At 42.6% G+C, this 15,467-nt stretch overlaps 1 protein-coding gene across 1 annotated transcript; it reads left to right on the plus strand.

Annotated features, from left to right (window-relative positions):
• The first annotated feature begins 6,043 nt into the window (after positions 1-6,043).
• fam98a (family with sequence similarity 98 member A) lies at positions 6,044-15,335 on the plus strand. The gene is made up of 8 exons (XM_083650838.1): positions 6,044-6,176; positions 7,038-7,186; positions 7,525-7,659; positions 9,013-9,197; positions 9,477-9,557; positions 10,633-10,749; positions 10,918-11,085; positions 13,930-15,335. The coding sequence occupies exons 1-8, from the start codon at positions 6,139-6,141 to the stop codon at positions 14,710-14,712; spliced, it is 1,656 nt and encodes a 551-aa protein (XP_083506964.1). The 5' UTR covers positions 6,044-6,138; the 3' UTR covers positions 14,713-15,335.
• The last annotated feature ends 132 nt before the right edge of the window (positions 15,336-15,467 follow it).

A 15,467-nucleotide genomic window follows, 5' to 3' on the forward strand; every position in this document is an offset into this window, starting at 1 on the left:
CATGACAACAATTTGCAAGCTATCCATGTCATGTTAGCCAAATAACCTGAAGTAGCAAAAGGGGATAACATGGAGAATGGAAGAATGGAGAAGGAAGAGAAAATGAGCGATGATTGCTCTGCTTGCTGTTGAAGAAGGGGATGAGGACTCCATTCTGAAATGGAGAATGCGAGTACGTTCGGAGATTGGCCCTGAAAATAATTCTTGATCAGGAAATGTATCCAAGTCAGGTTTTCAACACTTCTATCGCCACTCTCACCATCCATGCGTTGAATGCCGTCGACAGAAATGTACACCATGATACAAGAACGTAGGGTAAGTTCGATTTAGCACTCACTGGCCAATTATTGTATGTGTGCCGGCTTTATAATAGGGCTTTAGGTGTGTTGATGTACTTGCCGGGGTGCAAATCGAGGTCGCTCGGTCTGAGAAAAGCTGCACGCATGTTCAAAGTGGGAATGAATGGAGAAGAGAAGACAGATGCTGCAGAATGTGTAGATGTTTGCATGATGAGTTGCAGTCAATATGAAAGTGAATACGAGAGCAATCAAAGGATAATGCATTTGATGATTTATGGGCAAATACATTCAAAATGGCCTCTGTGGACTCAAGAGAACAGCCACTAACTACTGATAATTGGGTTAGGGTATTGTGCCAGTTACAAGCTGTTGTCTCTGGAATACAACAACAGCTTCTTTCTATGTACAGTCATGTTACACTCATACTAGCATGTAGCTTCACTTCCTCATTTCTCTTGTCCCCCCCCCCCCTTTCAAACCCCCACACTCTCTCTCTCTCTCTCTCTCTCACACACACACACACACACACACACACCTACATACACACACCTACATACACACAGATACAAAAAGAAATTGATCAGAGAAGAGCTGTGAGACAAGTGATAGATACATTTAATCAGAGATCTTCTTTTAAAAGGACTTGAAGAAACACATCTTTGCTATGAAAAAGTACAAAATAACAAAGGTGTTACAATTTTGAATGTGCACTGACTATTTTAGGGAATTCCAGCCCAAATATGTAGCCTATGTTAAGGTAAAGGTAGAACAATGGTAAATCTGTACATCTCCCAGCAGCAGAGTTCGGTATGTGCGTTAGCATACGAGCACATTGCTATGTAACAGGCCTTGCGCCTCATTCACAATTCAATATTCCGTTACGGTACGCCGGAATCTATTCAGTCCTGTGGGGAAAATCCAGCTTTTGCATCAACTCTATTAACTTATTGTATTGTAGGGCTATACTTGATTGGATTCAATGGCTATTTTTGATTTTTCTTTTAATACAGTAAAATATCTTAGTAGTAGAAAACAATAGTCAACTCCAGATTGACCATAGATTCAGAAAGAATGTCTGATGATTTGGTGACAATGTTATGTAGGCTAGGTGGTCACCTGTCTATGATTAATAATAACTAGAAATATGGCACACGTCGCACACTCATTTCTAGCTACGCGTTTCCAAAAGTATTTGAATGATTTGCAAATCAACAAAATAAATTGGCATCCTGCTCAAAGAGGAGTTTGAGTCTAGAGGGCAGGGGAAATCTGACACAGCCAGCGTTTAAAGGCCGGCTTTACCGTGGGGAATATGAATATATATTAATTCTTAAAAAATCTTAAATTTCGAATCCGTTGAAATTTTTGAAATTGCTTGTTCACAGCCAGAGAAAAAAAAAAAAAAAAAGGGCCAGGTGACGCGTTTCGCGTCGAAACGCGTCACCTGGCCCTTTTTTTTTTTTTTTTTTTTTTTTTTTAATTTATTTTTTTCTCTGGCTGTGAACAAGCAATTTCAAAAATTTCAACGGATTCGAAATTTAAGATTTTTTAAGAATTAATATATATTCATATTCCCCACGGTAAAGCCGGCCTTTAACTTTCCTCCATATTACGTGTGTAACTCAGGTTAGTGTAACTCGTCCTGTATTCCAACCAACTGGGGCAACGTTGGAGATTATATACATAGAACATGACATTCCAGCATCCAGTGAATGAGGCATTAAAGGGCACCACCAAGCAACCCCTTGAGCACTTGAGGGGTTTAAGTTGAGCACTTTGGCAGTGTCAGGTGAATGCTCATTTTAGTCTAGAGCATCAGACTGGATTTAGAAACGCACCCAGCGTGAGCTAGAAACGGCAGGATGCACCCCAGCTTCATCCTCATTGGTTGGTAGCACTCTGAAGTGACATTGATGAGCGGTGCGCTTCGGAAAAGTTGAAATTGTTTCAACTTCAGAACAGGTTCAGCGCTCACAGAGGTCAGCGCGAAAAAGAGGTCAGGTACCTGTTTTTGGTCGTAAGTGCTGAAAGCGTAGCTTTCCTACAGGAAATCATGAAAGAACAGCGCCAGTGCTTTTTCACAGGTCTTTGGTGGACACGGGGCCTTAGGTGATGATTTATGTGCTTATCTGGTTCAAAGCAATAAATGTGAATGAGATTTCCAATTCACTGTACAGCCCTATGTTTATTATTATTGTTATTATTATTATTAATAATAATAATACAATTATTATTGTTGTTGTTATTAATAATAATAATAATAATAACAACAACAATACAAGCTGATCTATACTTGAGCAAAACATGCTGTTAGCATTTATCTTTAATTGATTATACATATTTGTTAATTTATGGAGAGCTTTTTGTAGCAGTCCCTGGTTTGGTGTTTTTTTATTTTGTCATTTGCATGTGAATCATGTTTTAATTTTTCCAATGTATCGAATTTTGCTGTTGGGTCAAAGTAAAACAACATTTTGTCTGTGAAACAATAAGATCAGCCACCTTCGCTGTCATCTGTAGACATGAAATCCAACTGCGGGGGGGGGGGGGGGGGGGGGGGGGGGGGTTAAAATGACATTGTCATTGTATAGCACAAGACTACTCCACAAAGGGACAGACATTTCTTGTAAGACTAGTACAACATGAAGAGTTTCATTTCAAAATAAAATAATTTGGATGATTGCGGGAAGGAAAAACAAAAATCAGATCTTTTTCACTACACGATATATGCATTTGAAATTAAATTCTTCATATAATTAGATCTTAACAGACATGATCCGATCTATTTATGTAATTATCTGACAGATATTGTGTTATGCCTTGTTTGAGTTATGCTATTTGAAATCAAATGTATTTTTCTAAAGAAATATGTATTTAGAGAATATATTAAATAACATATTTATAAAGTTGTTAATCATTTCTCATACACTAGAATTATGTTTTCCCAGTGTTAGATGCGTATCAACCACATATAGTGTCTTCTTGGTGGCATTTTTCACTACTGAAACATGTTGTGCACATTGTCTCTTCTGTATCAACTTGGTGTAAATTTATTTTGTAAATTGATTTGATCTAATTGAATCCTCCCTCAGCTTAATTTATATGATCTTCACATCCATAATGGGCCCACCTGTCTATAAATACACTTATAGTGCTAAGAATTACTTTCATTATTCATTATTGTGGAAAATAATTAAATAAAAGATATTCCTGACTACTGGACTCTTCTGTCAAGTCAAGTCAAGTTTATTTGTATAGCCCTAATTCACAAGCATGTCTCAGAGCTAGGGCTTTACATATGTCTAGCTAAATCTAGCTGAGCACAACAATAACAACAATAGGGCGGCTTGAATCTTGGCTCAGGAGGTAGAGTGGGTCGTCCACTAATCAGAAGGTCGGTGGTTCGATACCCGGCTCCTCCAGTCCACATGTTGAAGTGTCCTTGGGCAAGACACTGAACCCCAAATTGCTCCCAATGGCTGTGCCGGCACCCTGCGTGGCAGCTTGCCGCCTTCGGCGTGAATGGGTGAATGTAGGCACATTGTAAAGCGCTTTGGATAAAAGCGTTATATAAAGGCAGTCCATTTAACATTAATAATAACATGATTGAACAATCTTATATTAGAGAAAGACAAGGGGAAGAGAATTTGGGGAGGGAGAGAGCAGGCGAAGGGAGGAGTGGGAGGAGAGAGACTCTCTCACTTCATCCTTGAGTCCAAGTGGATGTTTGAGCTGAATTTGAAGAAATTCCCTCAAGGCGTTAATGAGATATCGCATTAACGAGCATAAATATTCTTGGCTTGACCATACCCAGAGATCCTAAACTAGTATTTAAGTTGAATTTTTGATGATTTTGTTTCGAAAACTGGAAAATCCTCCTTTTGTCCATGATTGGCCGTATAAACTCGGTAAAAATGATTTCACTTCCCAGGTTACTCTATCTGTGTCAAAACCTTCCCATCTTTCTTATGCCAGCTTTTTTTTAAGAACTGGACTCCATAATTCTGTCCTACATCTGGAATGATAACAACCATAGAATTTCGAAAATTCACTTAAAACCCCAAGTCTGATCAAAGTAGGGCTGGCCTTACCCGTGTTTAGGCACTATTACTGGGCTGCCAATGTTAGGGCTCTGATGTTTTGGTGGCAAGGGACTTCTGACAATTTAACACTCGGGCCCCCCTGTTGCTGAAAAGGGAGGCCAGCTCTATTGCCAACTCCTCTCTGCCAGCCATGTTATTTTCTAAGCTAGAGAAGCCGGGGGGCTCTATCTTGGTACAAGCGCTATCCGCTTTTTGCGCTTTGCGCACCTGTTTGCGCCTGCCTTATACTATCGTCTCTGCAGGACGATAGCAGTCCACCATGCGCAAGTGTCCATGGTGTTGTTATGCCAAGTTTTGCACCCCCGCCGCCAAACGCATCCCCACCCCACGGGAGCATATTGTAATGATTTATACATAAATGTAACTGTTTAAAAATGATATAATTGTTTGGGTCGACGTGACCTCCCTGTTTTTAAGTTAAAACAGCCCCAAAAGATGGTGGGGATGCAATACTCGCGGGGGAGGCGTAACTCATCACAACGGGTGCAAGCGCAGATTGGAAGTGTGCCAAGTCATTTATGCACGGGGCAAACGTGATTTGGGCGGTGTTAATCACCAGAATTATTCACAGGTGTGGCCTGGCAATGCCTGGGCCTTACATCAATCAAACCAATCAGATTCCCGTCTTGCAGTCCCTGTAATAGTTTGCTGTAATTATACTGTAATTCTCCCCATGTGTAATTTGAATAGGCTAACATGATGATTTTCTTATTTTAATTGTAAGAAAAGGGGGGGCTTTACATAAGCGTTTGCTTCTGCCCCTAACCTTTGGTTATGACCTAAGTGTATGGTTGGTGGTGGTGGTGGTGACCAATAAATTTTTTCATTCATTCATTCATTCATTCATTCATTCATTCATTCATTCATATTGACTGTATATATTATCACTATCTCATAAGGACACCATCACATCATATACCTGTTAAAAACATCTGTGATTTGATGCCATTCGGGTTATTTTGTTGACTGGGGGTGGGACCATAGAAACCTGTTTGCAGCGGGGAAATGGCGGAGACAAAATAAAAGATGGGAGGATTTAGAGTGGACTCAGTGAAACAGTAGTGAGAGGTGCGTGCACCCAGAGGACAGAGAGAGATGGAGAGAGCTTGTCGACCGGGTTATGGGATAGGTGAAGTTTTCTCAATTCAGTTGCCATCAACCCCTCTTTGTGATGTGATAAAAGTTTCTCAGTGAATTATAGTTGATTGCCTCACTGACTAATCTGCGGTTAAAAAAAAATATATATATTCAACAATTAAAAAAATCGCATGTTATCACGGTTATCACGAATATCGCGAAAACCGAGCAATGAAACTCTTAGCAAAGTCTGAGCACGTGTCATCAATGAGCCGCACGTTTTGATGTCTCAAGTCTGTAGTGTGAAAACTGTAGAAGAAATGGGGAACACAACTTTTGCCCAGAAGAAAAATAATAATAAAGAAATAATAGCCTAAATAAAGAAGTATGAGCGATTACAAGATTGTGCTTACCTAGCAGCAAGCACAACAATAATAATATAATAATCGATCTCTCACCTGAGGACCTGGCTCGGTGACGTTTGGTGAATTTGGGTAGGCATTATTGCGGCCAGCCCCACAAAATATGAGGACCCCAGTGTGCCAGCCGTGCACTCACACTGCACTGGCCGTGCAGGAGCTGAGCTGGCTGAAGTGAAAACCTGGACTGAAAACAGTTTCATATCACAGGGTTTGACAAGTTAAATAGCCGCTATTGGAATGGAGAATGACATTCTTGTCTCCCTTGAAGATCTAGGGTAAGTCGACGCGCACATTTGCCTGTCTGTCAATCGACCGTGTGAAAAACTGGAATTCAGCTAGCAAACCTTGCTTATCTCTACTGTAACGTTAGCTAGCTAACGCTATGAATTAGCTTGCTTTAGCTAAACCAGTTGGTAAGCTAACTAGTTAGCTGTTGCAGCCCAATATTAGAGAGATGAGTTTATGTGGTCAATTATTTGCTTACTATAGTGGGGACATAGATATATGAATAGCTTTGCATGTGTCACGGTGGACATGTCCAAAATTAACAGTCAGCATAAACGTCATGATTGATGTGAGGGCAGCCCAGACCCGTTCTCTCTTGCATGGAGAGGATGTCATGTTATTAAACTCCATTGAACAATGTGACAATTTAAAGTTTTCTTGTTTATCTGCAAACGTGCATTCCTTGTAGAATATATCTTCAGACCTAGGATCTTGGAGTGTTCACTTCGGCATCCACCCGATACACGAAGCATCTCCAATTTAAATACAATCTAGATTTTTAGAATCGTTACGCCTGTTCTTCTCACAGCCCTCCTCCCCCAAAATACACAGTGGAGTGCGACCAGCGTTAACTAAAACGAAACTTATCAGGGCTATTCTTGAATGTTGGTTGTTGTACGAATCATTCGTATGAGTGAATATGACAAGCTTTAGTGACGTCAAAGACCTTAAATGTCAAGCCTGGCAGGTGGAGTAATATAACGTTAACACTTAGAATGAAATCATTGCTTATTCATCACTGTCATGCTGTACTGATAAAGGAAGCAAAGGAATTGGGTCAGGCCGGATAAGCCAGACAATACTGGTCTATAGGATTTTTTTTTTTAAATGTACGTTTCATTCTACTGTAGGTACCAAGGCCCTCTTTTGGAGGATGGGGCTTTGGAGTCTGCTGCAAGTGGAGGAGCAGCTTCACCTGAATACACCAAGCTTTGTGCCTGGGTTGTTTCAGAGCTTAGACTCTACTGCAAGCTGGAGGAGAATGTCCATGCCACCAACTGTAAGAAGCATGCATTTCTCTATCTTCTCCCAATTTAGTCGTTGCAAATTGTGTGCTCCCATACACGTGAAGTCTTGTGTATTGGCCATAGTCCTGTCCTGTGCGTGCTGTTTTCTAATCTTGTTATCTGAAGATTGAAGACTATAGATGCTGCGTACTTTCAGCTGACGTATAATAGAGATAAGAGAGACAGAGGTTATAAAAGAGTTTAAGTTAGCAGCTAAGGCTAATAAGGTTTCTATTGTGTGTGTGTGTGTGTGTGTGTGTGTGTGTGTGTGTGTGTGTGTGTGTGTGTGTGTGTGTGTGTGTGTGTGTGTGTGTCCATCCACCCATCCCAGGTCCAAGTGAGGCGGAGGGCTTCCAGCTAGAGATCAGTGGTCTGCTGACGGAGCTGGCCTGTCCTTACTCTGTCCTCACCAGCGGAGATGTCACCCAGAGGCTCCTCAACAAGACCAACTGCCTGCTGCTGATCAGTACGACAACAGCACTTTGCACAGTCTCTCTTGACAGGAACACACCAAATGTTTGGTAGATTGTCCCATTGGTCTGCATAAAGTGATGAGGGCATAGACACCAAAATCATCCACGTGGTCCCGACGACTCCAATGCTCTATCTATGCTAACACTTTAGCATGCACCATGTTGAGTGATGGTAGATTCTATGCTACTGGTATCATTAAGTATAGCTGATGTAGCCAGGGTTATTTTTGAAACCATTTCACCTGAACAACCACGTATCCATCCACTGCGCAGGAATCTTTAGCTGTACAGTCCTCCCATCACCCACTACTTCCCTTCCTATGGAAACAGGGAAAGTAAGTAGTCCCGACTAGTTTAAAAACAGTGACATTATTTTGTATCATATTTCATGTGAACTTGACCAGTCTCCTCCTGTACACAAGTGAGACTTGACTACACATTCCATTTTAAATGACATGGCATTTATTTAACTTTAGTGCTGTTCTGACTAACTATATGTAACTGCATATTGATGTGTAACAGGGCTGGGCGATATGGGCCAAAAATCATATCTCAGTATTTTTATGGCGATACACCATACATTCAGTATCTATGTATTTTCTACCAAGTAGTGGGCTAAATGTTCAGTTCTAAGTCAAAGCCACATGTGAGATGTCGCAAGCACTTTAACAACAAGATAGGGCTGGGCAATATGGACAAATCAAATATCACAATATCTTTGACCAAATACCTCTATCGATATTGCGAAAATAATGTAGGGATGATTGGTGCTTTCACAAAATATTTACACAATGATATTATTGATAAATAACGATCAGTAATGTGGATATAATGACTAAGTGGGTAAAGGCAAATAATAGAACAGCTAGAGTGAGGTAAGTTCAGTAAAACATTACTTTACTGTAATGCAGCCTTTAAAACCAGGAAAAGAACACTTGTGCCATATTTACGATATCCAAAATCAAAGATGATATCTAGTCTCATATAATATCATACTGTAGATTGCCCAGCCCTAATATGTAACAATGCTTAAAGTGTGCTAAGGTAACTGCAGGTGCTTAAAAAGTCTAAACAAGTCTTTATAAATATTATTGTTAACACCATGTAATCACCAGTTTCTTTGTGTTGCATGTCCCCTCTTAGATTATTAGGGAGCAGTGTTGGTAGTACAATGTGTTCTGTCTTTACTAAACACAGTTGTCTCTTTTCTGTTCTTTCTTGGTGTCCTTTTTCTTCACTGTCTATTTAGACTTTCACAACTTTGATTAGCTGTAATCATCAGAAAGGTATTTTTGTCAGCTTAAAGGGGCATCGTCATTTAACTTCTTATTTTTTTTATACCTCAGCCTTCCTGGTGTCTGAGCTGGAGGCGTCCAGGATGCTCCTGGTGAACAAGCCTCAGAAGAAGGCCCAGGAGTCAGGGGGCAGCCCGGTCTTCCTGGAGCTGAAGGGCATCTGCGTGGCCTTGGGCATGTCCAAGCCCCCTGCCAACATCACCATGTTCCAGTTCTTCAGTGGCATTGAGAAGAAGGTGAGTTAGTCCTGTCACACAGACACAAAACACTATCTAGTAGGGTTAGATCATTGTATTAAATGCCAGATAGCAACCAGTTGGTGTCGTCCACCTCTGCCATGTCTATATAAAAAATACATTTACAGGCGAGTTAAAAATCATAAAGCTGGAAATAAGTTGGGGGGAAAAATGAATTCTTCTTTAATCTGTCCCTTCCAATGTTCCAACCAAACCTCCGCCCATGTGTCGTCCTCCTGTCTATGCTACACAACGCTGCACATTGTTCTTTGTTCTTAGCTGAAAGAAGCCATGACCAGAGTTCCAGCAACCCATGTAGGACAACCTCTTATGAAGAAGACCCTTGGACCTGTGCACTGGGTAAATACTCTTAAAGTCGAGCTGAACCCAAAAATGACTTATTTTCTTTTAGTTCAAATACCTGGGTATGCACTGCACCTATTTAATAATGTATAAAATAGGTGCAAACGTGAAACATCACACAAATCTAATTTCTTTAGTTTTTCACACTTTTTCACATTAAAAGTTCATTTTTCAAGATTTCATTCATAACAGTAATGTACAGTTTGCTGACGTCACCTAGTACTATCAAATTTCTACCCCATTTCAACCACTCATATCACGACATGGCAGCTGTCAATCAAATCTTCATTTCAGGATAATTTTCTCTTCCAAATGAAGGGGAAAATGGCGCCTTGTGCCTGTCATCTGGCAGAATTTCTAGCCCATAAACTAACTACTAACTTGACCAATTATGCAAACTAAATCAAACGGTAATGTCTAAGAATGCAAAGAAAGGTAACTGGCTCGTTAAAACTCGCATTCCAGGAATATTATTTACATTTATAGCGATAATGGTGCGCGCGTCCGAGAGCGTGGTTGTCAGGGGTTGCACCTCGGAGAGTCCAGGCCGACGGGCTGCACTCTCCGCTCGGCAACACGAAGGCAGCTGGCTGAGCTCCACTCAGCCACTAACCTCGCATCAGCAGGCTCTTCCCGAGGAGAGTGCCACAACACGCTGAACCCCACTCGATTTGGAGGCGGAACACGCCAGGATTGGCCAAAACCCAATCCAGTCCCCAGAATTGTCAAATAAAATCATCGACATGATACTATGACCCGCCTCTCAACCTGTCATCTCAGACAAATTATGTTTTCAGTCTGAAACGGACTCAAACGAACGGGTTCAGTTCGACTTTAAAGGCAGACGTTCTCAATGTTCAGCTTAGGTCATTGAAATCTTTTGTGTCTTGCTTTGTAATCCAACATCAAGAACATATCACTGGACAGCAACCTGTTTAAGAGACCATGCTTTAAGGATATAGAGTAATGCGTATGGGATCCCCCCCCCCCCCCCCCCCCCCCCATATTGAGTATATTTTAAAAGAAAGGAATATTGCATAAATGTTTTGCCCTTGTTTTCTTATTTCCCCAGGAAAAAATTGAAGCTATCAACCAAGCACTTGTAAATGAGTATGAAGTGAGAAGAAAAATGCTGTTGAAACGTCTAGATGTGACAGTTCAGTCCTTTGGTTGGTCTGAGAGAGCGAAGGTACGTGGAAAGATTAAATTCTGGTTGCCTAATTCTTACCGTTAACAGTACAGTCAATTGACTGCTAGCATACATTTTTGTAAAACATGGAATAAAATACTTAGTGTACCGTATACCCATATTGACTTCCAAAGGCTGATAAATGCTATTTGATTGTCTGTTTCACAGACACATGCTGGGAAGATGAACAAAGTTTACCCCCCTCTGCGTGCCACCCTCAGCACGACCAGCAAAGTCACTGTTGCTCACCTTTTCGCTGCCCGAGAAGACCTCTCCAAAATCCTGCGCACAAGCAGCGGCAGGATACGAGAGAAAACTGCTTGTGCTATCAACAAGGTCAGTTCCATGACTTGTTATGCCTCCGCCGGCGATAGCCAGGCCGGAGGCATTACGGATCCGGGTTGTCCGTCCGTACCCAAGCCTGCAGCCCTGGTCCCGTTCAGTGAAGCCGCTGCATGTTAGATCGCCGCTCTGGCGGTTGAATCCAGTATTAGGTCACAAGGCCCGCCTCCCCGTGTTAGTGGAGGGGAAAATCACAACCGAAATAATCACAGTATACGTCAGATAATTTTTTTCCAAAGGTGGTTTGTATCATTTTAGATGGTTATTATCATGCTAATGCCTGTGCAAGTGGTCATTTTTCTGATCAGTTTGTTTTTAAGTAGTTATTTGACATATAAAAAGGGATAAAAATGGATGATTGACAGCTGTGGCAGCCAGTCGCAAGCTGTCATTGGCTGGACAGGCTCTTCACATTATAGAACTAGCGTTAGTTTGACATAGACAGGACACAGTGCTGCTTTGTGCTTTTATGTAACGCTGCCTGGAGGTCTGGGTGGCTCTGCTGGGTGTGTGGGCCGGGACAGGCTCTTAGCATGGGTACGAGGTGGCTGTGCTGGCTACCAGACATATCAATGGAGCGCAATAAAAATAACATTGTTTTGAGAAAGGTGCACAAGGAATTAACGTTGGTTGGGGACTGAAGTAAGTTCCGAAAATATGCGTGTTTTATAAATTACTCCAGCGTTTTTAACATAGCAATAGCGTTAGCGGCTTTCGCTAGTCGGCTGTTTTTCGTTATTTATCGGCTTAATATTACTAACTTAACAACCGATAACGATAGCTGTAATAACACAATAATATACACATATTTTCAGAACTTACCAGGTTGTCCAACTGCCAGGAAATGTGTTTTATAACGTTAACTCCCGTCCTGGGTCAGATGGGATCTAGTACACAAGCACCAGCCATGAGCTAAACGCTAAGATTTTGGTGGTCAAAGGTCAAGGTCACTGTGACCTCTCGAACGCCATTTTCAAGCTTGTTAACGCGATATCTGAGGAATGCCTTGATGGAATTTCATCAAATTTGCCTCAAACATCGACTTGCACTCAAGGATGAACTGATTAGATTTTGGTGGTCAAAGGTCAAGGTCACTGTGACCTCTCAAACGCCATTTTCAAGCTTGTTAACGCGATATCTCAGGAATGCCTTGACGGAATTTCATCAAATTTGTCTCAAACATCGACTTGGACTCAAGGATGAACTGATTACATTTTGGTGGTCAAACTTCAAGGTCACTATGACCTCATGAACGCCATTCCCAAGTTCGTTAACGCAATATCTCAAGAACGGCTTGATAGAATTTCTTCTGATTAGGCTCAAACATCGACTTGGACGCAAGGATGAACTGATTACATTTTGGTTATCAAAGGTCAAAGGTCAAGGTCACTGTGACCTCTCGAATGCCATCTTCAAGCTTGTTAACGCGATATCTCAGGAATGTCTTGATGGAATTTCTTCGAATTTGCCTCAAACGTCCACTTGGACTCGAGGACATTTTGGTGGTCAAAGTTCAAGGTCACTGTGACCTCACACACCCAATTTTCAAGCTCTGTAACGCAACATCTCAGGAGCGCCTTGACGGAATTTCTTCCAATTTGCGTCAAATGGCGATTTGGACTGTAGAATGAACTAATGGCGGAGGCATAAGTCCGCGTTGCGGTCGTTCTAGTTCTTCTTCTATCCCTGTTTGCAAATGTGTTAGGAATGTGAACAAGTCCATCTTCTCGTGGTAGACTCTTCAGTGCACGGTCGTCGGTCTAGTGTGTTTGGCCATTTTGGTGTGTGCTGTCATTTACAAGGGCTAAAGTAGAATTATGGCAAAACGCATAATTAAATGTAGAATCACTGCTACCTTCAAAGCCAGCAGACTGTTCACAGGCACCCCCAAGTCCTGGAAACCCCACAGAGGAAACGTAAGCATTTTGAAAAACAGGCCAATATTCCTCTCCCACCAACATTTACAGTTGATATTATGCGTTCAGGCAGGTAGCATTCTCCTCACATCCACCAAACCCACATTTGTCCATCTGACTGCCAGATGTTGAAGCGTGATTCATCACTCCAGAGTTTCCACTGCTCCAGACTAGTCCAATAGCACCAAGCTTGAACACTCCAGCGGCTGCTTGGCCATGGAAACCCAGTTAATGAAGCTTCCAACAAACTGTTCTACTGCTGATGTTCCTCCAGAGGCAGTTTGGAATTCAGTAGTGTGTACTGTGTTGCGACTGAGGACATATGATTTGTACGCAGTACGCACTACACTTAAGCACTCGGCGGTCCCGTGCTGTTAGCCTGTGTGACTGACCGCTTGACACCCGAGGCGTTTCTTACTGTACAGTTGACCGGCGCTACACTAGCAGGGCAGAAATTTGATGAAGTGACTTGTTAGAAAGGTGGCATCCGATGACTGTGCCACGCTGAATGTCACTGAGCTCTTCAGTAAGAGTATGGAGCATTCTACTGCCAATGTTGTGGACATTGCATGGCTGTGTGCTATCTGTCAGTAATGCCTGAAATAGCCAAATGCAGTGGTGGAACCAAAGACGAATTTCCACTTGTGGACAATAAAGTTTTCGTAGTCGTAATCCAGTATTAGAAGGGGTGTCGTCTGCATACGTTTGGTCATGTTCTATGTGAACAAACAGCCAAATTACAAAACACTACATTGATCCCATTCCCAACTCTTATGACCCCTCCTTATTAATGTGCTTAGTGAAACTGAGACAGAGAAACTTTATCTCAAATGGATGAAATTGACAAAAACGAGGGCCAAATTTGTTTGGCCTGTGGGCTCCACTTTGGGCTGGCCAAGTTCAATATTTCTCTTCTTCTCAGGTCCTGATGGGTCGGGTGCCAGACAGAGGAGGCCGGCCCTGCGAGATTGAGCCTCCTCCTCCAGAGATGCCCTCCTGGCAGAAGCGTCAGGATGCTCCCCAAGGAGGAGGAGGAAACTATGGCGGGCGTGGCGGGGGCGGCAGCAGAGGGGGCTACGATCAGTACTCCCAAGGTGGCCGAGGAAGCTACGAGAGAGGAGGAGGTGGAGGAGGAGGAGGAGGAGGAGGAGGAGGAGGAGGAGGAGGAGGAAGTGGTTATGGAGATAGGGGAGGTAGAGGAGGAGGAGGAGGAGGTGGCAGGGGGGCAAAGGTGCAGGGAGGCTGGTCAGATGGGGGTGGAGGAGGGAGAGGTGGCTACAACAACCAGGGTCACTATCAAGATGGAGGAGCAGGGAGAGGAGGTTACGGAGGAGGGAACTACCAAGGAGGTTTCCAGCCAGACCCCGGCTACTCTGGAGAAGGGCAACCAGGAGGAGGAGGAGGGGGTGGTTACCATGACAACTACCACCAAGACGGCGGTCGGCATCAAGAGAGGGGCGGTGGGCGTGGGGATCAAGAGAGGGGTGGTGGGCGTGGGGGTCGGGGGGGCAGGGGAAGAGGAGGTCGAGGAGGAGGAGGAGGAGCAGGAGGACAAGGGGGAGGAGGAGGAGGACAAGGGGGAGGCTGGGGAGGGAGAGGGGGCCAGAGTTTTAACCAAGGAGGACAGTTTGAACAGTACTTCCAACATGGCGGGCAGCCTTACAACCAAGCAGGCTTCAGTCAAGGCAGACATTACACTAGTTGAAGACACAGGTGTGGGGCATCACAGCAGAGTTCACACTACATTTCAGATGTGAACGATTTGGAAATGCCTTACATAAACATGAATATAGAGCATAATTAATATCCCCCCAAAGGTTTGAAAGTGGAACTGTTACACTCACTATAGCCTTTTATGGCTATACTGCAGAAGACGGTTCTAATCATGTGGTGTATTTGCTCTTACATACTTGAGTGTTGTTATGCATGTTTTGCTCCGCTTCCTCAACATATGAACATTCAAGCCAACGGTGGTCTGCCACAGACTGTTTGATGATTAGTTGGACTCTGCTGTGGTGACCCCATTTTTTGACACTAAATTAGCCTTATCTTGGAGATTATTTGAAAGAGGAAAGAGTCCAGAGACTTCAGTGCACATGCACCTACTGTATCTGACGTTCGAAGTACACATCATTTCATGTGGGATTCTTGAAGTCCATCTTATAGTTTTATTGAATTTGATGAATACTTGAAAAGGTTCAAGTTTCCAGTCTGGATTTTGTTTGAGTTTGTTTGACTGGGATCTCCTTTGTTACTTATTTAAAAGAGGCCACCTATTACTGCTCATGGAAAAATGTGTAGGCTACATGCAAATATGGATGTTGGAAAGACTGCTTGGATGTATGAATGAGATGAGCAATAAACTTTGAAATGAGAACACTTGACATTTTCTTATTCATTGGTGTAATCTAAAAACGTAATAAAAATACAAGTTAATGTTTAGTAAAATGAGTATTGAGC

Source organism: Poromitra crassiceps (assembly GCF_964638095.1).
Source record: "Poromitra crassiceps genome assembly, chromosome: 14".
Classification (NCBI taxonomy): Eukaryota; Metazoa; Chordata; class Actinopteri; order Beryciformes; family Melamphaidae; genus Poromitra; species Poromitra crassiceps.